Source organism: Ahaetulla prasina, chromosome 2 (assembly GCF_028640845.1).
Source record: "Ahaetulla prasina isolate Xishuangbanna chromosome 2, ASM2864084v1, whole genome shotgun sequence".
NCBI classification, from domain to species: domain Eukaryota; kingdom Metazoa; phylum Chordata; class Lepidosauria; order Squamata; family Colubridae; genus Ahaetulla; species Ahaetulla prasina.
In genome coordinates, this window is record NC_080540.1 from 17108816 (window position 1) to 17131390 (window position 22575).

General features: G+C 47.9%; 1 protein-coding gene and 1 non-coding gene across 4 annotated transcripts in view; both read left to right on the forward strand.

Annotated features, from left to right (window-relative positions):
• Window positions 1-14506, forward strand: part of FLOT1 (flotillin 1) — a 32130-nt gene extending 17624 nt beyond the window's left edge. For 2 of the 3 annotated variants that reach the window (XM_058169882.1, XM_058169885.1), the window contains exons 7-13: window positions 571-666; window positions 3579-3731; window positions 4621-4802; window positions 8112-8157; window positions 8255-8392; window positions 9891-10055; window positions 11328-14506. In XM_058169882.1, the coding sequence (XP_058025865.1) occupies window positions 571-666; window positions 3579-3731; window positions 4621-4802; window positions 8112-8157; window positions 8255-8392; window positions 9891-10055; window positions 11328-11363 (816 nt within the window). In that variant the 3' untranslated portion in view covers window positions 11364-14506. The remainder of the gene's footprint in view (window positions 1-570; window positions 667-3578; window positions 3732-4620; window positions 4803-8111; window positions 8158-8254; window positions 8393-9890; window positions 10056-11327) is intronic. The other variant, XM_058169883.1, reaches the window with a different exon arrangement.
• A 4647-nt stretch (window positions 14507-19153) lies between these two features.
• TRNAY-GUA (transfer RNA tyrosine (anticodon GUA)) lies at window positions 19154-19241 on the forward strand. Its single transcript is given in 2 exon segments — window positions 19154-19190; window positions 19206-19241. It is a non-coding gene; the product is annotated as a tRNA-Tyr (tRNA).
• The last annotated feature ends 3334 nt before the right edge of the window (window positions 19242-22575 follow it).

Below are 22575 nucleotides of genomic sequence, written 5' to 3' on the forward strand. Positions count from 1 at the left end.
TTATGAACTAGGTTGGGTTGAGAGAGAATAATGGTTCAAAGTGCTTCAGGGGGAGGATTAGAACCTGGGTTTCCTCACCTGGGACAGGATTAGAGCCTGTCCATTCTGCAGTTGTTCAGTCAGCAAGAAAAAAAAATCAGAATTCAGCCATTAAAAGATAAAAGGTAAAGGTTTCCCTCGCACATATGTGCTAATTGTTCCCAACCTAGGGGGCAGTGCTCACCTCTGTTTCAAAGCTGAAGAGCCAGCGCTGCCCAAAGACGTGCCAAAGGCACACAGAACACTGTTTCCTTCCCACCAAAGGTGGTTCCTATTTTTCTACTTGCATTTTTTACATGCTTTCGAACTGCTAGGTTGGCAGAAGCTGGGACAAGTAACTGGAGCTCACCCCGTTACGCAGCACTAGGGATTCGAACTGCCAACCTTTCAATCGACAAGCTCGGTGTCTTAGCCACTGAGCCATTTAATGCCCTTAATTCAGGCATTACCAGATTTTATTTGCACAATGAGTATTTTCTGGATTCTATATTGCTTTTCCTGATCATCATCTCCCCCTCTTGTCATTTGTAGGATTATCTTCATTCTCTGGGAAAAGCCCGAACTGCTCAGGTACAAAAGGATGCCAGGATTGGAGAAGCTGAAGCCAAAAGGGATGCTGGCATCAAGGTGAGCTCTTGGGCAATTGTGGAAGGTCTTTGCCTATGTGACTGTCTACCTGGCTTTAGAGATTGCTGGAGGTTTTTAAGGAAAGATTGGGCAGCCATTTCTCTGGCATGGAATAAGGTCTCTTTCCTTGGGCAGGGAGTTGGACTAGAAGACCTCCAAGGTCCCTTCATGCCCTATGATTCTAAGGAAGTTCAAATCTGGGTATGAATTGGATGGGAGACCACTTGGAAACCTCAGAGCTGTAGAAAGGAAGGCCGTGACCGCCCAACGATTTCCCAGTCGTATCAACAACCCAAATAGACTTTCCCATGAACTCAAACAAAAACTTGAGAATCTTTTTAATTTATTTAATTTATTTATTTATTTATTGTTTTAATTTGTATACCGCCCTTCTCCCGAAGGACTCAGGGCGGTTTACAGCCAGATAAAACAAGAATATAAAAATTAAGAACATTATTAAAAAGCTTATTCGATTTGGCTAACGGATAAAATTAAGTAAAAACTAAAAACTTAAGTTAAACTCCAATTAAAAACCCCATTTAAAATATTAGGCCAGCCCTGTGTGACAGAACAAGAATGTCTTCAGCTCCGGAGGTCAGGGAGGTCAGGGAGTTGACGTATCCCTGGGGGTAGCTCGTTCCAGAGGGCAGGGGCCCCCACAGAGAAGGCCCTCCCCCTGGGGGTTGCCAGTCGATATTGTCTAGCTGATGGCACCCTGAGGAGGCCCTCCCTATGGGAGCGCACTGGTCGATGGGAGGCATTTGGAAGCAGCAGGCAGTCTCGTAAGTAACCCGGTCCTATGCCATGGAGCGCTTTAAAGGTGGTAACCAACACCTTGAATTGCACCTGGAAGACCACCGGCAACCAGTGCAGTCTGCGCAGGAGAGGTGTTACGTGGGAGCCTTGAGTTGCTCCCTCTACTACCCGCGCAGCTGCATTCTGGACCAGTTGGAGCCTCCGAGTGCTCTTCAAGGGGAGCCCCATGTAGAGAGCGTTGCAGTAGTCCAGGCAGGAAGTGACGAGGACGTGAATGACCGTGCATAGGGAATCCTGGTCTAGGAAGGGACACAACTGGCGAATCAGGCGAACCTGATAGAAAGCTCCCCTGGCAACGGCCGTCATATGGTCTTCTAAAGACAGCTGTATATCCAGGAGAACGCTTAGATTGCGAACCCTTTCCACGGGGGCCAATGCCTCGCCCCCTACAGTCAGCGAGGGAGTCAGCTGACTGTATCGGGAAGCCAGTATCCACAGCCACTCAGTCTTGGAGGGGTTGAGTCAAAGCCTCTTTCTCCCTATCCAGACCCGTACGGCCTCCAGACACAGAGACATCATTTCAACGGCTTCGTTGGGGTGGTTAGGGGTGGAAATGTACAGCTGTGTGTCATCAGCGTACAGATGACACCGCAACCCAAAACTATGGATGATCTCAGCTAGCGGCTTCATGTAGATGTTGAACAGGAGAGGCGAGAGAACCGACCCCTGTGGCACCCTACACATGAGGCGCCTCGCGGTCGAACTCTGCCCCCCTGTCAACACCGTCTGCAACCGGCCAGAGAGGTAGGAGGAGAACCACCGATAAACGGTGCCCCCCACTCCCAACCCCTCCAGCCGTCGCAGCAAGATACCATGGTCGATGGTATCGAAAGCCGCTGAAAGATCTAATAGGACCAGGACAGAGGAACAAGCCCTGTCCCGAGCCCTCCAGAGATCATCAACCAACATGACCAAAGCCGTCTCCGTGCTGTACCCAGGCCGAAAGCCAGACTGGAACAGGTCCAGATAGACAGTTTCATCCAGGTACTGGGGGAGCTGTTGAGCCACCACACTCTCAACAACCTTCGCCACAAAACGAAGGTTGGAGACAGGACGATAATTTTCTAAAGCAGCTGGGTCCAGGGAGGGCTTCTTGAGGAGGGGCCTCACCACCGCCTCTTTTAAGGTGGCGGGGAAGACACCCTCCCTCAAAGAAGCGTTGACAATTCCCTGGAACCAGCCTCGCATAACCTCCCGGGTGGCCAGTACCAGCCAGGAGGGACACGGGTCCAGTAAACGTGGTCGCTTTCAGCCTCCCCAGTATCCTGTCCATGTCCTCGGGAACCACAGGGTCGAACTCATCCCAAATAACGTCACCAAGATCTACCTCCGTCATCCCGCCCGCATCTGCCCAATCTGCGTCCAGACCGTCTCGGATCTGAGCGATTTTTTCGTGCAGATATTGTCCATAGTCCTCAGCACGTCCTTGTAAGGGGTCCTCCCGTGCTCCCTGAAAGAGGAGGGAGCGGGTCACCCTAAACAGGGCGGCTGGGCGATTATCTGCCGATGCAATAAGAGCGGAAAAATACTCCCATTTTGCCATTCTTATTGCCACTAGATAGGTCCGAATATGAGACCTTACTAGTGTTCGATCAGATTTAGAACGACTGGCCCTCCACCCACTCTCTAGGCGTCTTTTCCGGCGCTTCATCTCTTTCAGCTCCTCAGAATACCAGGGAGCCAGTCGAGACCGACGCCGGGTCAGAGGCCGCAAAGGCACGACGCGATCCAAAGCCCCAGCTGCCGTCCTTTCCCAGGCGGCGACTAGTTCTTCAGGCAAGCCGTGAGCTAGATCCTCGGGAAATGGCCCAAGCTCCGTCAGGAACCTCTCCGGGTCCATCAGGCGCCTGGGACGGAACCAACGAGTCGGCCCCGTCACCCTGCGGCGAGGGTTGGCGGTTTGAAAGTCCAGACGTAGGAGCGAATGATCCGACCATGACAGGGGTTTGATGATTAAATCCCTAATTCTAGATCAAATCCCCTAATTCTTAATCAAAACTTCTGTGATGCTCATAGCTTTTGCACTACCGCTGAGCTCTTGCCTCTCTCTCTTCCCGTTGAGCACTGCCCCTGAGTTCTCCCATCTTTCCACCTAGGAAGCCAAGGCCAAGCAAGAGAAATTGTCGGCTCAGTTTATGAACGATATTGAGATGGCCAAAGCCCACCGAGATTTTGAGCTGAAAAAGGCTACTTACGACATCGAGGTGAACACACGGAAAGCAGAATCGGACCTGGCCTATCAGCTCCAGGTGAGCTACCCACCATGCAGCCAGTCAAGGGGATCGGCGGATGGCGGAGACAGAATAAGTCATAGCCTATTTTATTCTCAAATGAAACATGCGCAGAAAAATGTTTGCGATTCCTGCCCCTGGGCTTGGTCACATCCTTCATTTAGAGCAGGGCTGTCCAACCATGGCAACTTTAAGTCTTGTGGACTTCAACTCCCAGAATTCCCCAGCCAGCATGGGGAAGACTTGTGATGGGGAAGACTTAGAGCTGATGATTATGCCCTAGACCTGTGGACTTCAACTCCCAGAACTCCCCAGCCAGCAAGGTTGGACAGCCCTCGTCTAGAGCATCATCAGCTCTAAATCTGCCGGATGTTGACATACTGAGCCATGAACAAGCTTCACCAGGAAGTTTCTGAACACTTCAGAGCGGTGGTGGGATTCAAATAATTTAACAGCCTGTTCTCTTCTCTAATGACCGGCTGGGTGGGCGTGGCCATGGTGGGTGTGGCCAGGGTGTGTGACAGGCAGCACCCCACTGGGAGCAAAAACGTCATGGGGGAGAGCCCCCACCCCCTGTGGTCATTTTTGGCCCTAATAGGCCTCCCTGTAGCCTCCTGGAAGCGAAAATGGGCCACAAGGGGCGCTCCCATTTTGGGCCTAAGAGGCTTCCCTGCAGCCTCCTGGGAGTGAAAATGGGCTGCAGGGGAACGCTACACCCCCCTGCACCCCGTTTTGGGCTTAGGAGGCCTCCCTGCACTTACCTGGGAGCCAAAATGGGGCGCGTGGGGACTCCTGGAAGGGGCAGGGAGGGGAGGGGTGGAGCCAGACAGCAATTAGCCTACCAGTTCACACGAACCGGCTGAATCCCATCACTGCTTCAGAGTGTTTTTCTGTATCCTTCACTCAGGTGGCCAAGACCAAGCAGAAAATTGAAGAGGAGAAGATGCAAGTCTTGGTGGTGGAGCGAACTCAGCAGATTCAGATCCAAGAACAGGAGATGATCCGTAAGGAACGGGAGCTGGAGGCCCAGGTTAAGAAACCAGCCGAAGCAGAACGTTACCGCTTGGAGAAATTAGCCGAGGCTGAAAGGTATGGGCGTTAGACTCCCATGTCCCCCTCTTTTTTCCTCCCTGTCCAGAATCTGCTCCTATCCTCCTCTTTTTTCCTCCCTGTCCAGAATCTGCTCCTATCCTCCTCTTTTTTCCTTCCCGTCCAGAATCTGCTCCTATCCCCCTCTTTTTTCCTTCCTGACCAGAATCTGCTGTTATTCATCATAGAAAAGCACTTTTCAAGGAGGAAACTGATACTGGCTATACCCCTTTAGAGTACAGGGAATCCTTGACTTATAACCATAATTGAGCCAAAAATTTCTGCTGCTAAGTGAAACGTTTGCTAAGTGAATTTTGCCCCATTTTACGACCTTCCTTGCCACGGTTGTTAAGTGAATCTGGCTTCCCCATTGATTTTGCTTGTCAGAAAGTCGTAAAAGGTGATCACGTGACTCCCCGTGACGCTGCAACCGACATAAACATGAGTCAGTTGCCAAGCATCTGAATTTTGATCACGGGGATGCTGCAGCTGTTGTAAGTGTGAAAAATGGTCGTAAATCACTTTTTTCAGTGCTGTCGTAACTTTGGGCGGTCCCTAAATGAACTGTTGTAAGCCGAGGGCTACCTGTAAAGCTGGAAGGTTAAATAATGGAACGACTCTCCACAAAAATAACACAGATGGTCCTTGAGTTATGACCATAATGGAACTTGTCTGGTCATTAAGCAAACCAGTGGTTTTTAACGGGGGCTGTTTTTGCCAAAAGCCCAAAGTAAATTTCATGTATTTATTTTTGGCAAAACTGGTATAATGCAGTCGGGTGACCACAGTTCACTGTAAACTGCTATAAATGTGACTTGAATGCTGCATGTCAGGGGGTGTAACTGTAGGGGGTGTCAATGGGCAACTGTCAGAATTTCAAATCCGGGTTGTAGGTTCCCCACAGATACGTCTGTCCAAGCTTCGAACGGCCACTAAGCGACTAGACTACCTGTGCTCCCCACTCACCTGCGATGCGTAATCTGAAAGAGTAGAATCCCAAATCCCAAAATATCTCGTCGTACTAAGCGCTGATGTATCTGGGCAGTGCAGAGAACTGACCTGTGGCAAAGCTATCCTTGGACTGCACCGTTTGAGAATGAATTCTCAATGAGAATGAATTGAGAATGAATAAGGGGCGTGCATAAGAGCACAAAAGTGCCTACCGTTCCTGTCCTATTGTTCCCTTCATTATATCAAATTAACATAGCTGTTGCATACTTTTACTTATATATACATATTTTTCTTTCATGATGTGTTGTTTTTATTTATGACGATGTTTGTGTATACTGTTGTGACAAAAATAAAATAAAATTCATTTAAGGATGGTTTGTGTGGCTGAACGCTTAATTTTCAATCACATATCTCAGGATTCCTGCCCAGCGATGCAGCGTGTCAGGAAGACACAGCGCTCTTGTTGAGATACTTTTTCTAACTCCAAAACTCTTTTTAGAACCCTGTAGCCTTGGAGCAAGGGGTTGGACTACAAGACCTCCAAGGTTCCTTCCAACTCTGTTTCTTCTCTTCCCTATTTCAGATAGAATCAGGGTGAGTTTATACTGACTGTTTACAGGCCAGATGCCCTTCTCAGACACCATAAGTGAACTATTCATTCACATCAGATATATATTTTCTCTGCACCCTAGGAGAGAAACATCTGCCACTACCTAGGATTGAACTCTCAACCTTCCGAGTGGGAGGCGAGCGTCTTCACCACTAAACCACCAGGTCTAATTTTCATCCTTTGGAACACCGTTCAGTCCCGTTCTGCGATTGTCAGCCCATAAATTTCCCATTCTTTTGCCTCAAAAGGCAACTGAACTGTTGTTGTTTTTTCCTGGAGAAAGACAGTTATTTTTGTTTCTGAGGGGGAAAAAAAACCAGTCCAGTTGCCTTTTGAAAAAAGCATCTTTGAGACAATTGTAGATGACTGAGAATCTCCACAAATATTCCTTATCCTTTGCTGTTTGATGCGGACAAGACTTCCCAGCATGGCTTCCACGCTTGTAATCCTTTTTGATTTCCTGCAACTAACTCTCCACCTGAAAACCAGGGATGGGTTACCATGCTGGGCCCTAGAACAGGGGTCTCCAATCTTGGCAACTTTAAGACTTGTGAACTTCAACTCCCAGAGTTCCTCAGCCAGCTTTGCTGGGAGTTGAAGTCCACAAGTCTTAAAGTTGCCAAGGTTGGAGACCCTGCCCTAGAATAATAAGCTGTTTTCTTGCTCTAGGTTTGCCACCTCAAATTACTCTTAAACCCTGTCGTATTTTAACTTACTGCACCTGTGTATCGTTTGCCAATTGCACAGTGGCAGATAGGACAGCACTCCAGAGAGTTAACGTCATTGTCCAGAGGATCATTGGTTGCCCTCTCCCCTCTTTGGAAGAGCTTTATAACTCCCGCTGCCTTAAGAAAGGTCAAAACAGTCTTAGAGATCCATCTCATTCTGGGCACCCTTTTTTTGAACTATTACCATCTGGCAGATGGTACAGGACAATAAAAACAAAGACAAATAGGCTGAAAAACAGCTTCTATCCCAGGGCAATAACTATATTGAATTCTACTGTATAATGCGACACTAATGCAATATCAGAGGTTTTCAATTTACCATATTTTTCGGATTATAAGACGCACCAGAGTATAAGGCGGAGCAAGATTTTGAAGAGGAAAACAAGAAAAAAAAAGTTTTTGGCCTCCGTATGTCGCGTTTTTGCCCTCCCCGTCCCCCAGGAGCACTCTACAGGCCTCCCAAATCCTCTGCGCATCCAGTTTTGAAAAAAATGGGACGCACAGAGGGGTTGGGAGGCCCTGCAGAGTGCTCCTGGGGGTGGCGAGGGGCCTCCCAAACCCTCTGCACATCCCATTTTTGTGAAAAACGGGCCTGTTTTGGCCTCCCAACCCCCCCATGCATCCCATTTTTGCCCTCCCCAGCCCCCAGGAGCACTCTGCAGGCCTCCCAAACCCTCTGTGCATTCTATTTTTTCAAAAAACGGGCCTTGTTTTGGCGAAAACAGGATGTGCAGGCTGGGGTTTCAGGAGGCCAAAAATGGCTGTAATTTGGTGCATAAGACCGAAGTGTGTCTTATATTCCAAAAAGTACGGTAATTGTTTAGAATGTGAAGGATGTGTGTTTTTGTTTTATTTTTATAGTCTTTTTTTATGTATAATGACGATGGCATTTAATTTCATTGTACGAGGTGTATTCTATTCAATTCAATTCCTGGTCTTGCCCTCCATTTTGGGAGGCCAAAAGTGACCTTTGACTGTTGGATGCTGGGCAGACCATGTCCCTGTTTTCTTCCCAAACAGGACTCAGCTCATCATGCAAGCGGAGGCCGAGGCAGAAGCCATCCGGGTGAGCCATTTCTTCTTCTCTACCTCACGGGAACGAAGAGCAGGAAGAGGTGGACGAGAAGCTTAGCTTACCCTGAAATCCCGTTGTCGTTTTTTAGGTGAAGGGCGAGGCTCAGGCGTACGCAGTTGAGGCCAAAGCCCGGGCTGACGCCGAGCAGATGTCGAAGAAGGCAGAAGCTTTTAAGCAGTATCAAGAGGTTGCCATGGTGGACATGCTTTTGGAGAAGCTTCCAGAGGTAAGCACGTCCTCTTTGTGTAATCCCAAGGAGAAAAGAAGGGAGATGGAAGTGCCAAAGGTGCTTTTTAAGGAGGCAACTGGACTTTCTTATTTTTTTCTTCTTCTGAAGACGTTTCGCTTCTCATCCAAGAAGCTTCTTCAGCTCTGACAGGATGGTGGGGGAATGGAAGGACTTATATTCCTTGCAGATAGCTGGTCATTTGCATCCTTTTATCCAAAATTTTTATTGATTTTTACAACACAACACAACACAACACAAACATATATAACACAAACACATATTATGTGTTTCTATTTACATGTCAATTTCGTTCCACATACTTTCTGCTTTAGTATATACTTTCTGTATTCACCATTTTTTCCCCTCTTTTCTTATCTTTATCTTTACCATCCCTTTATATCTAGTTTTATTCATTTACAATATTTTATACATTTATCATGGTGGCTCAGGGGCTAGGACGTTGAGCTTGTCGATCGAAAGGTCGGCAGTTTGGCAGTTCAAATCCCTAGTGCTGCCGTGTAACGGGATGAGCTCCCGTTACTTGTCCCAGCTTCTGCCAACCTAGCAGTTCGAAAGCCCGTAAAAAATGCAAGTAGAAAAAATAGGAACCACCTTTGGTGGGAAGGTAACAGTGTTCCATGCATCTCTGGCATGGCCGCATGACCAGAGACGTCTTTGGACAGCGCTGGCTCTTCGGCTTTGAAACGGAGATGAGCACCGCCCCCTAGAGTCGGGAATGACTAGCACGTATGTGCAAGAGGAACCTTTACCTTTATACATTTATCACCTTCTCTTTGCCATCATTTATTCATATTTACTTTTCCTATTCTCTAACCAATCGTACCACTTAGTCCATACTTGATAGTCTTCTGTCTCTTCCTTTTATTTCTTTCGTTAATTTTGCATCCTTTTAGAGGGTTGTTGAAGCACTTGGAGGTTTATCTGTGTTTTTCCAACCTCTGAAACCTCCATTTGAGAGGCTAGGTGGGACTATATTCAGAGGATAAGACGCACCCAGATTTTCACCCTCTTTTTGGAGGGAAAAAGTCATACTCCGAAAAACGAGGATGAGGAAGGGTCTGAGGGAAGTCCTGCTTTAGCACTTGGCCATAGATGTACCCCTGATACGAGTGACGCTGAACTGGCCACACCCACCCCAGCCATGCCCCCCTCCCCCCGTCTCCCCTGAGGTCAAACACATTCCTGATTCAGCCCTCAATGAAATCGGGTTTGACCCCCCTGATCTAAATGGTTCCTTTGATGGTAATAACATTTTACTTTTATATACTATTTCGCACTGGAAAAGTCTTCAATTAGAATTTTTCCTAATTTTTTTTCCCACCCCAACAACCTTGTAAGGTAGGTTGGTCAGAGAAAGAAGCCCAAAGTCATCTCCACCGCTTTCCTGATCAAGGAGGAACTTGAACTGCAATCTCTATCCAAGTTTGCTATCTTAATCATTGGGCTACCCTCTGTCTTTGCCTTCCCTTCACAGATAGCCGAAGAGATCAGCAAACCGTTGGCTTCCGTGAATAAGATCACCATGGTATCGAGCGGGAACGGAGATGTGGGTGCCGCGAAGATGACCGGGGAAGTCCTGGAAATCATGAATAAACTGCCTGACACTGTTGAGAAACTGACCGGTGTTAGCATCTCTCAGGTATCGCTCAAGGATTGCTGAGCTGCAAGGAGGAAGGGGTGGAGCAAATATAAAGCCCTTATCAGTAGCAACTAGCTAGAGTAAATAGGTAGTTACCTATCCTAGCTTCCATTCCATATTTAGCGGATTAAGTAGAACCCGAAATTTGAGCTGTATGGAAGGAGGAAAAATAATTGGTTGGAGACAAAAGAGGCGCTCCTTAATTAGCCAGAGAGAAATCACAGCTCAAGTGATGAGCAATATCTTGTTGTTATTTCTAGGTTTCATCTCCTGGAAGTAGGTAGCCTGAGGTGCTTTTAATGAGTGTGCTTGCTAGGGATGCTGGGAGTTGTAGTTTTTCAACATTTAATGTGCCACAGATTGCCTATGCCAGAGGTCTGCAAACTTGGCTCTTTTAAGACTTGTGGACTTCAACTCCCAGAGTTCCTCAGCCAGCAAAGCGGGCTGAGGAACTCTGGGAGTTGAAGTCCACAAGTCTTAAAAGAGCCAAGTTTGCAGACCTCTGGCCTATGCCAATGAAGAACATCTCTGTTCTAGCGGCTGTTCCATCTCAGTCAACCTTGCCCAATCTAAACACCTTCCAGAATGAGAGCTCTTTAATTTCTAGAATTCCCCAGCGAGCATGAGTATTATTGAGATCTCTTGGGGATGAAGAAACATACCTAACAGCAATAGCAACAGCACTTAGACATATATATCACTTGACAGTGCTTTTACAGCCCTCTCTAAGCGGTAGTCAGCATATTGCTCCCAACAATCTGGGTCCTCATTTTACTCACCTCGGAAGGATGGAAGGCTGAGTCAACCTTGAGCCTGGTGAGATTCGAACTGCCAAATTGCAGTCAGCCAGCAGTCAGCAGAAGCAGCCTGCAGTACTGCACTCTAACCACTGCACCACCATGGCTCTAATTCATATTTCAGTGGGCAAAGTTTCCATGTTCATGGGAGAGATGCAGAGGTGGGTTTCAGCAGGTCCTGACCAGTTCTGGAGAACCCGTAGCAGGAATTTTGAGTAGTTGGGAGAACCAGTAGTAAAAATTCTGATTGGCCCCGCCCCAATCTATTCTCTGCCTCCCAAGTCCCAACTGATCGGGAGGAAATGGGGATTTTGTAATATCCTTCCCCTGGAGTGGGGTGGGAATGGAGATTTTACAGTATCCTTCCCCTGCCACGCCCACCAAGCCATGCCACGCCCACAGAACCAAGAGTAAAAAATTTTGAAACCCACCACTGACTAAATTTTAATTTTTGGGGTGGGTGGTGTCTCTCCAGCAGATGAATCAAAGAAAACCAGGACGGATGAACTGACGGCTCAGAAGGACACGGAAAAGTCTTCTTGAGGGTGAACACCCATGAATCATCATCAATATGCACCCATATTTAGCGTTCCTCCTATCGGTGCCCTCCTGTGAATGCCACACCTTTCTTACGGACAAGATTGTTGCATGTCGATCAGTATCTGCAAATGCTGAGGTCTTGTTACTCTGCTGTAGCACCGTGATAGCTGGTGATGTCACAGGGTGGGCCTGTGTAGACCGATGTCCACCATCATTTGTAAAACGGGATCCCTGTTGTTCCTTTCCTTGATGCTGTTTTTGCTACCTGAGCCCGCTGGTCCCTAGATACCTTTTTCCTACAAGTAAGCAGTCCTCAAGGATCTAACAATAGTTCTAGTTCTAAAAAAGGGCTGGGAAGGATTTAAGGATGGAGTAATGGATGAAGGTTGAAACCCAAGATCGGTGTTTTTTTTAAAGGCCGGGTGGGTGACTTTGTTTCAGGGATTTCTAGCGAGGTGAAGTAATTTAGGGTTTCGTCCAGTCATTTCCCTAAAATGTCTATTTGCCTATGTACAAAGAGGAATTCGGTTTTACAGTCCTTATCAATCCTAGTGATAAGTGCTGGTGGGTAGCCCAGTTCTGTTGATCTAAACCAAGGGTGGGGAATGATGGCCCCTTTTAGGACTTGTGGACTTCAACTCCCAGAATTCCTGAGCCAGCCATGCTGAGTTCAGCCATGCTGGCTCAAGAATTCTGGGAGTCGAAGTCCACAAGTCCTAAAAGGGGCCATCATTCCCCACCCCTGATCTAACCCTTCCCAACTTGCTTGATATATCAACATCTCCATGTGTGCCATAGTGTTTGGTGCTACCTGTAGCTAAGAGTCCTCAACCAAGCAAACCTCTTCCTTTTGGGTCTTGGTGTCTTTTTCTTCTGTCCTCACCTCCTCACCTCGCCACCACCCTCACTCTCCCAGTCCTTAATCTCATTTTTAGGGGGGAGCCTGTGTCCACAGCAGCTTTCCTGTGTTAAATCAGAAAGATCTCCCTCATAAGAAGGCAATCCACACAGCAACAGGAGATTCCCTCAGGCTATGAACGTTCTAATAGGCCTCTCTTCTGCCTGCATGTTCATCTCCTCTTAAAATCGTCATCTGAATGTGCCTTATATCTGTTGAACTAACAGATTAGATATACATCATCATTTCCCTAGAAGGGAAAAATACAAAAGGTCCTCATTTTCACTGTCTAGTTATTATTATCTCTGCCCCAAGTTTTTGAAGCTTTTCAGTTTTGTACGGTAACCACTGATGCTCTCACCTTTGCTTCTTGTCCCAAATTGTTGAAGGAGGCCACCTGCTCATATCTTCATGAAGCACACTTGGTCAGACGGTAGCCATTCTGCAGTGGCTTAAATATCACCCCTGGACCTGTGCTTCAGGATTCACATATGCCATGTTTGGCCTACTTGCTTGCTTGTTTGTTATGGCCTCAGCATGGTGCCTTGTCTATGTTCGTCTGAAGAGTAGGACAGTCCATTCTTCATGCTACTGAGATTATCAACTAAGAATAAAGGCCAAGATTAATTAATGCATCCCGTAGCCCTTCTGTGTATCCATTTCTACTTTCTGGTCCATGTTTTCACCATCTAATATCTGAACCTTGCTATGAGTACAGGTAGTCCTCAATTTACGACCACAGTTGACCAACTTCATGTTGTTAAATGAGGAATTTGTTAAGTGAGTTTTGCCCCTATTTTACGATTTTTCTTTCCACATTTCTTAAGTGAATCGCTGCAGTTAGTAACACAGGTTGTTAAGAGAATCTGGTTTTCCCGCCGACTTGGCTTGTTGGGAGTTTGCAAAAGGGGATCACATGACCCCCCCCCCCGGGACATTGCAACCGTCATAAATGTGAGTCAGTTGTCTAGCATCCAAATGTAAATCACGTGACCATGTGCACCAAGCCACTGCAATGTGCCCTATGTCACTGCAGTGGTTGTAAGTGTGAAAAATGGTCACAAGTCACTTTTTTCAGTCCTGTTGTAACTTTGAACGGTCACTAAACGAACTGTTGTAAGTCGAGGACTACTTGTATAGAAAATACATGGCGCAAACTGCATTTCTTCTGTTTTCACATGTGATCCTGCTTTATCAGTATAGATATAATATGAATTTTGTCTGCATCATCTCTAACATTCCTTTGGATTGCAATTGCAGTGATTATTATTATGGTTGGTTGCACAGTCATCCAGATTAGGGGTCTCCAACCTTGGCAACTTGAAGACTTGTGGACTTCAACTCCCAGAGAGACCCCTGATCCAGATGATTAGACTGGGTTTGGCATTTTTTTATCCACAAGTTCCTCCCAAGGACCTGGGATAGGCACAGAGTGTTGTGGAATATTAAATTTATCATCACAGAATGTAAGCTGTTCCAGGTAAAGCTGCCTTTTGTAATTGACCGATGCCGATTTTTGTCAATTCCAATGGTGTTCAATGTTGCTTGAGATTGTTATTATCATATCACACATTGATGGTCAATGCAAGAGAGAGAACCTATCTAATACTCCTGCTTTTTATATTCCCCATAACAACAACCCTGTGAGGAGGGTTGGGCTGAGAGAGACTGAGTGGCCCAAAATCACCCAGCCGCCTTTCGTGCCTAAGACAAGATTGGAACTCTCAATTTCCTGGCTTACAGGCCAGCATCTTAACCACTACACCAAACCGGCTCAAACCATGAGTAACCGTGAGTATCTAGGAGCCACAAATTGTATCTCTCTCAATATCTAAGCCAGGGGTGTCAAACTCGTGGCCCGCAAGCCAGATGCATCATGCGTTGGCCACGCCCATCCCCATTTTAGCGAAGGGGGGGTGGAGTTGTGATATGTCACGTGACGATGTCGCGAGCTTGACCACCCCTGGTCTAAGCCATGCAAGCTGCTATGTAAAGAGGTTTGAGCTGTCAGGGATTTTTACTGTGGATAATAAGAGATCATTTAGCTAATTTAGTGGATGGTTTCACATATTCTGTGAAGGCATTAATACCTATTGCTTCATTTGCTTTTTGTTCAGTATGTATGAACCCGGTCCCTTGTTTGTGAATCAAAGTGTATGGCAAAATATATAGATTTAAGACATTAAAATAAACCTTGGTTTTGCGTGATCCATAAATGCAACCGGGCTTGGTACAAGGCAGTGTTGAACCTCAGCAACTTCAAGATGTGTGGACTTCAACCCCCAGAATATCCCAGCCAGCATAAGTGGAATAACACAACCTTCTATGGGTGACCCATCTAGCCAAAAATGCTCCATCTAGCAAGTGGGCCGTTTACACCTTGCTGCAAAGAGGAAGTGTGACTCCGAAAGGGGAGACGGGAGGGCATCTTTCCAAGTCCAACGCAAATTCAGAGCACACACGACTGTTTTAAATAGAAATACAAGGTATTGGACACAAATGGGGATGCTTACCAGCTTCATCCAACTTCCCAAACGTGCTGTTGATGCATATATAACCAAATTCTCGGTCTAAGGTTGCAGTCTGAATCTGGTTGTCTAAAAAACAGTTTTGTCCATGCTGGTGGGTTGCAGAGGTGGGTTTCAGCAGGTTCTGACCAGTTCTGGAGAACCAGTAGTGGAAATTTTGAGTAGTTTGGAGAACTGGTAGTAAAAATTCTGACTGGCGCCACCCCCATCTATTCTCTGCCTCCCGAGTCCCAGTTGATCGGGAGGAAATGGGGATTTTACAGTAATTTTCCCCTAGAGTGGGGTGGGAATGGAGATTTTACAGTATCCATCCCCTGCCATGCCCACCAAGCCATGCCACACCCACAGAACCGGTAATAAAATATTGTGAAACCCACCACTGGTGAGTTGGGATTACAGCTTCCACAATTGCTGGCACTGAATGTTCTGGAGCAGTGGCCCCCAACCTGTTGGGCACCAGGGACTGGTTCCATAGAAGTTTTTTTCCGTGGACCGAAGGGAGTGTGGTTTCTGCGGATGGGGATTTGCTTGTTTGCGCAGCCTGGTTTCTGGCATGCTGCTTCCCGGTGCCTATCCTCAGACCGGGGTTTGGGGGACCCCTGTTCTGGAGGCCTCCACACACACACTCGGAAGGCGTCCCCTTGGCAATGGTTTACGTTAGAGGACTCCCATCAAATGAAGTTCTGTTGTCACACTGCATTTCAGAGGTGTATTTTTTGCAACAAATGGGCAACGCGGTGGCTTAGCGGTTTCTCGGCTGGAAAGCCGGCAGCCCACATTTGAGACTCGAGCGCCACCCGATGGGGCGAGCTCGCATCCTCACCCCAGCTCTGCCAACCTAGCAGTTTAAAAGCATACAAATGCAAGTAGATAAATAGGTACCACTTCGTTGGGAAGATAACAGCACTCGGTGACATCATACTGGCCACATGACCACAGAAATTTCTTCGGATAACGCTGGTTCGATGGCCTTGAAATGGAGAATGGGTACCAGGCCCTGTAGTTGGCAACGACTAGTGGAGTAAAATCCCAATAAACTCATTTATTCTTTTATTCTCTGTAACAAGCTGGGTGCTGACCCTATAAGAGCTGGCTTTAAAAAATTAGGGGCAAATAACGTATGATTTCACAATGCCTGACAATCCATAATACAAAGATCGTCCCAAAGGTGCTTTTTCCAAGAGGCAAGTGGACTTTCTGGTTTTTCTTTGAAGACATTTCGCCTCTCATCCAAGAAGCTTCTTCAGCTCTGACTGGATGGAGGAGAATGGAAGGACTGATAGTCCTTGCAGACAGCTGGTCATTTGCATTTTAGCGAGTTGTTAAGGCTATCTGGTGATTTATCTCTGTCATCAGGATCACCTGAGTGATGCAAATGGGTGTGGAGCCTTCTTGGAACTGTTGACTGTGTTGTAGATTGGAGATAGATGATGTATCCCTTGCCCTCTGTTGAGTCCAATTGTCTCTTGAAAAAGCACCTTTGGGACAACCATGACCTGGATAACTGAGAATCTCCACAGATACGTAGATACCATATTTTTCGGCGTATAAGATGCACTGGACTTTAAGACGCACCTACCTTTTTTGGTGAGGAAAACAAGAAATCTGCCTCTGCCTCCCAGCAATTTTACCTCGTTGCAGCAAACAACAAATAGCCTGCTTTACTTTCATTTTCGTTTTCACCATAGCTTGATTAGCACAAGAAAAAAAAAACCTGCTCCCAGCAATTTATCTCCTTGCAGCAAGCAGCAGAAGCCAGCGCAGCAACAGGCAATGCCAAGCCCTGCAGCCTGAAACAGCTGAGAGTCGGGAGGCCAATCCAAGGGACAATCAACTTGTGCTAATTAGGCTGTGCTGAAGCTGAAATGGGCTGTTTCTTCTTGCTGCAAGGAGGTAAATTGCTGGGAGGCAGAGGCCAAAGGGTGGGGGCCAGTGGGTGGGCTACATTTGGAGTATATGACGCACCCAAATTTTCACCCCCTTTTAGTGGGGGGGGAAGGTGTGTCTTATACTCTGAAAAATACGGTAGTTGATTACAGTTTGTCTAGTGGCCAAGAAGTTTTCAAAATATTGATGCATATGCAAGGATCATATTTCAACAGAGGGATAGTATCAAGGTCACCAGAAGCGTTAGTCTTGCTTTATACTGCACTGGTAATATCACCCTTGGAATACTGCATCTGGGTTTGGTCACCGCCATACACAAAGGATGTTGAGACACAAGAAAGTGCAGAGAAGATCAACAAGGATACAGGGGTCTGGAAGGGGAGAAAGGATTAGGGATACCAGGTCCAATAGCAGTCTTCCAATATTTGAGCGGCTAACACAAAGAAGAGGGGGACAGCTTATTCTCCAAAGCACTGAAGGCAGGACAAGAAGTAACGGATGGAAGCTTATCAAGGAGAGAACCAGGGTTGAAATCCAGCAGGTTTTGACAGGTTTTGGAGAACCAGTAGCGGAAATTTTGAGTTTGGAGAACTGGCAAATACCACCTTTGGCTGGCCCCCAAGTGGGGTGGGAATGGAGATTTTGCAATATCCTTCCCCCCAGGAATGGGGTGGGAATGGAGATTTTGCAGTATCCTCCTGCCACGCCCACAGAACCGGTAATAAAAAAAAAATTAGATTTCACCACTGGAGAGAACCAACCTAGAACTAAAGAGAAATTTCCTGACAGTGAAGAAGGTTAACCAGTGGAACAAAACACTGGGAGGTTTTTAAGAAGAGATTGGATGACCATTTGTCCAAAAAGGGCCGGTTTAGCTCACGCTGGTAAAGCCTGTTATTAAGAACACAGTAGCCTGCAATTACTACAGGTTCGAGCCCGGCCCAAGGTTGACTCAGCCTTCCATCCTTTATAAGGTAGGTAAAATGAGGACCCAGATTGTTGGGGGGGCAATAAGTTGACTTTGTAAAAATATACAAATAGAATGAGACTATTGCCTTATACACTGTAAGCCGCCCTGAGTCTTCGGAGAAGGGCAGGGTATAAATGTAAACAAAAAAAATTAAAAAAAAATAAAAAAAAATAGTATCGCACCGTGATGGTGAACCTATGGCACGTGTGCCAGAGGTGGCACACAGCACCCTCTCTGATGGCACGCGAGCTGTTGCCCCAGTTCAGCTCTGCTGCGCATGCACGCACGCCTCCTGCCGGCCACCTGGTCTTCGGGTCTCGGCACATGCGTGGGGGCGGGGCATATGCGTGGGGGCGGGGCATGTGCATGAGGTGTGCATCCATGTGGGGGGGCACATGCAGGGGTTGCACACGCATGCACGGGGCAGGGCACATGGCCCCTGCACATGTGTGCATTGCATTTTAGGGGTTCATGCATGTGTGCGCGCTTTGGTCCCTTAGTTTGGAAAAGGTTAAGCCATCACTGGTATAGCGTTTCCTGCTTGAGCAGAAGGGTGGATTAGAAGATTTCCAAGATCCATTTCAAGTCTATTATTCTGTTCATGACTCCTGGATAGGATTACGTTCTTCGTTCTGATTCCCTCCTTTCCCCACTCTTTAACAAGCTGCAGCTGAAACAGGCTTCTCATTTAATTCAGCAGGTTTTTAAATCCCCCCAATATTCTCACACGGCTTCTTGGATCCAGACACTAAAGCGGCCCTTCCTGAACTCCAATCCCCGCGTTCGATCTAGTGGGGGAAACGAAGTGAGCTGATCCCAGGCTGTGCGGCTGGGCGTGAGCACAATTCCACACTGAAGACGCCAGCTGCAAGGGGCAGAGCATTTCACAGCAGCCCTTGAAAGACGCAACTTGACAGATGCGCGGTTGCAAAAGAATGGCAGAGAACAAAAGGAACGTCTTGCTGGGCCCTCCTTCCTATGACTCAGGGCTGTTTCCTCTCCAGGATGACGTCAGGCTCACACATCCTGCCTGCAAAGGGACAAAAATCCATCAGGCTAAGCGCAGAGTTGGCTGCTTGCCGTTAGCTATTTAGCCGGCATGAAATTATTATTTTTTCCCAGTCTGTGAGGGGAACGGGGAGGGAAAAAAAACCAGATCAGAAAGCGATGTGCTTCCGTTTAATCATTCTTGAAAGGAAACTTTCTAAATTCCCGCCCATCTAGGTTCACCAGAACCCTGGTGAGTTCCCATTAGTTCCTTATGCTGCTCTCTGGCACTTGGCCTAGTTTGGGTCTAATGACAGTTTCCATAAGCCACAGTGCCTCAGAGGTTGCACCTGCGTAGAACTCACTCCAGGCTATTTCAAGGAATGCAAAACCAGCTCCATATTTTACCGTTGGCATCAACAGATATCTTATCAGGATCTACCAAAAGAAAAAAAGAGAGAGAGAGAGAGAGAACAGGAACAGGCAGCTTTCCTTCGATAGCTCAGCTGGTAGAGCGGAGGACTGTAGAAGCCTGCTTGAGTCATCCTTAGGTCGCTGGTTCGATTCCGGCTCGAAGGAAATTGTTTTTGGAGGCATTTTGTTCTCGTGGTTAAGGCACCTGTCTGGCAAACAGGAAACAGTGAGTTCTGGTCCTGCATTAGGCACAAAGCCAACTGAGTGACTTCGGGCCAGCCACTGTCTCTCAGCTCAACCTACCTCATAGGGTTGTTGTCAGGGGTGGGCTTCAAAAATTTTAGCAAGGGGTTCACTGCCCGGTTGCTGGGTGGGCGTGGCCATGGTGGGCGTGGCCTAGTCAGCCTCCTGCACCATGGGGGGAGAGAACATTTATGCCCTCCCTGGGCTCCTGAGGCTTTTCTTGAGCCTCCGGGAGGACGAAAACAGCCTCTCCAGGCTCTGGAGGCCCTCTGGAGGCCCTCTGGAGGCTGGAAACGAACTCGTTTCCAGCCTTCCCAAACTTCTAGTAGGCCCGTTTTTTGGCCTCCCCAAGACTCTGCACGTGCCCTGCACTTATCTGCATCCAAAACGGGCCATGTGGGGACTCCTGGGAGGGGTGGGGTGGGAAGGGCCAGCCAGGAATGGGATTTGGGGGTTCTCTGAACTGCACAGAATCTTAGCTAGAGGTTCTCTCGAACCCCTGTGAACCCCCAGCAGTCCAACCCTGGTTGTTGTTCTAGAGGAAATAGGAGGAGATGTGTTGGATAGGAGGACGAAGGGCGGTTCAGAAATGTGAACCACAAATAAATTAAATAAATCTAAGTTGTGCTAGCAGGCCTCCCTGAAGCCTCCTGGAATCAAAAACAGGTGTGCGGGTAGGGGTGCCGCACCCCACCCGCTGCACATGCACGCGCAACCCCCTCCACCCCCACCCCGTGTATGTGCATGCATCTCCCAGCAGAGACTTGAAAATCAGCTGGCCGGCAGGAAGCACACGGGCATGTGCGGTGGAACTGACCTGGATATTGGCTCGCGTGCCCGCAGAGATAGCTCCATGTGTCACCAATGGCATATGTGCCATAGGTTTGCCATTGCGGCTATAGGGCTTCCCCACTTTCCTCCTCCTTTCTATAAAGTGGAATCTATCTTTCTATGCAAAGCAGTAGTATTCAGGCCACTATGAACTTTATTTATATGTCAAATTAAATATGCAACATGTCCTTTTTTTTAGACTCCTGGGAAGATAATCTGACCGAGGTTTTTTTTAACTTGGCAAGTTTAAGAGATGTGGACTTTTCAACTCCCAGAATTCTCCCAGCCAGCTTCTTGGATAAGAAATGAAATACTTTCAAGGGGCGGGGGGGAAATCAAGAAAGTCCAGTTGCCTTTTGGAAAAAAAACACCTTCGGGATAACCATGACTGTGATGATTGTGAATCTCCATAGACAGACTCCAGAGTTCTGTAAAGCATTTCTTAGCATGAAAGGGCATGGGTCAACAGAGTTGATTCTGCAATTCATTAACCCAATTATGTCAAAATTACAGCTTTCTTTGCATTTTCCAACATACTGAGCCTACTTGGACCAAGGCTATATAATCACATCCCTCCCAAGTTTAAAAAGAATGGCAAAGCTTTCTTTTATGCTTACAGGTGTTCGCCATTTTCCTTTGTTTTGAATAGAATAGAGCTGGAAGGGACCTTGGAGGTTTTCCAATCCAACCCCCTGCTCAGGGGACCCTCTATGTTCTGTCCCCCTCGCCTCAGTCTGAGTGATGACTTAATTAGCCAGCAACTATCAGCTTCTGGCAGCAAACTAGTGAGCGTCTGCCAAGTGTCTGTTATCTCTCTTGATGCCGATGAGTCAACCAGGAACAAACAGTACTTCAGCTCTAGTTAAGCAGTTGATTTGCTCGCCACGAAGTGGTATAGCAGCCCTTGCTGCTTTTATATCCTGTGGGGTGTGGCTCTATGACTCAGCACTTCCTAGGCCTGCCCCACCCCTGCTTCTGTTGTTCCCGCCTCTCCTGCCTACGAAACGTAGGGTCCAGCCAGGCCTGATTGCCATCAGCCGGGTCTGGAGGCATGGCCTGGGGGGGGAGGGAAGAGTCAGGGAACAGAGGCCTCGTTGTCTCCTCCAGCTGGCCTGCCTCTGGCTCCTGGAGCTGAGCCAGGGAAGCCGGTGCTCCCGAGGTAAGTCCTGACGGCCCTTCCCCCTCACTTTCCGAGTCACTTTCTGGCAGGGGGCCTGGCTTGTGGGGCGCAGACACAACACATCATTTCAGATAGGTGGTTGCTCAGTCTTTTCTTTAAAACCTCCAGTGATGGAGCACCCACAACTTCTGAAGGCAAAGCTGTTCCACTGGTTCAGGGGTGTCAAACTTGATTTCATTCGGGGCCGCATCAGGGTTGTGTTTGAACTTGGAGGGCTGGAGTGGTGGGCGTGGCCGAAGGTGTGTGTGGTGGGCATGGATGGGTGGGGGTGGCCATGGTGGGCATGACACGAGAGTCGTGTCGGGGGGGGACACCTGTGGTGGCCAAGTGCAAGGCAGGACATTCCTGAGACCTCCCCCCACGCCCCATTTTCAGCCTCAACGGCTTCCTGCAGCACTGTGGCAGCCAAAACATGGTGCAGCAAGGCAGGTTCGGCACCCCTGTGCCAGTGGTGAGTTTCAACATTTTTTAGTACTGGTTCTGTGGGTGTGACTTGGTGGGCGTGGCATGGCTTGGTGGGCGTGGCTTGGTGGGCATGGCAGGGGAAAGTTACTGCAAAATCCCCATTTCCTCCCGATCAGCTGGGACTCGGGGAGGCAGAGAATAGATGTGGGCGGGGCCACTCAGAATTTTTACTACCAGTTCTCCAAACTACTCAAAATTTCCGCTACCGGTTCTCCAGAACTGGTCGGGACCTGCTGAAACCCACCTCTGCCCTGCGCCCTGTTTTCGCTAGCAGAGGCACCATGGGCTGGTCCCTTGCTATTTCCAGGCCATCCCTACAGGCCAAATCTAAGCACCTTGTAGGCTGGATCCGGCCTGCGGGCCTTGAGTTTGACACCCCTGCACTTTTTCCTTCATTCCAGATTGCTTGGTCTCCTTGATGAGCTTCCATCCATTGTTTCTTGCCTTCCTTTCCTTTCCATTCTCAATCTATTAGTTGCTCCTGCAAGCAACGGAGCTGGTCTCTCCAGTCATGGGGTTAGAAAATAAATCTGGTGAAGCACACAGGAAGTGTGATAGCTCCACACAGCGTGACCCGCTGGAGCCTGCCTGCTACCATGTATAGAAAGGCTGAGCCCAGACCCTCACCTCCCTTCCTTCTCTGGCAGCCTCTTTCCCATCTGGTTCAGTGGGGCGGCCTGCTTAGCACTTCCTCAGTCTGCTTTTTGCAGCCTTTGTTTACAAAGGGGGGGAAAAGTGCACCCCACAGGGAAATATAAGAGCATTTTCCTCACTACACCC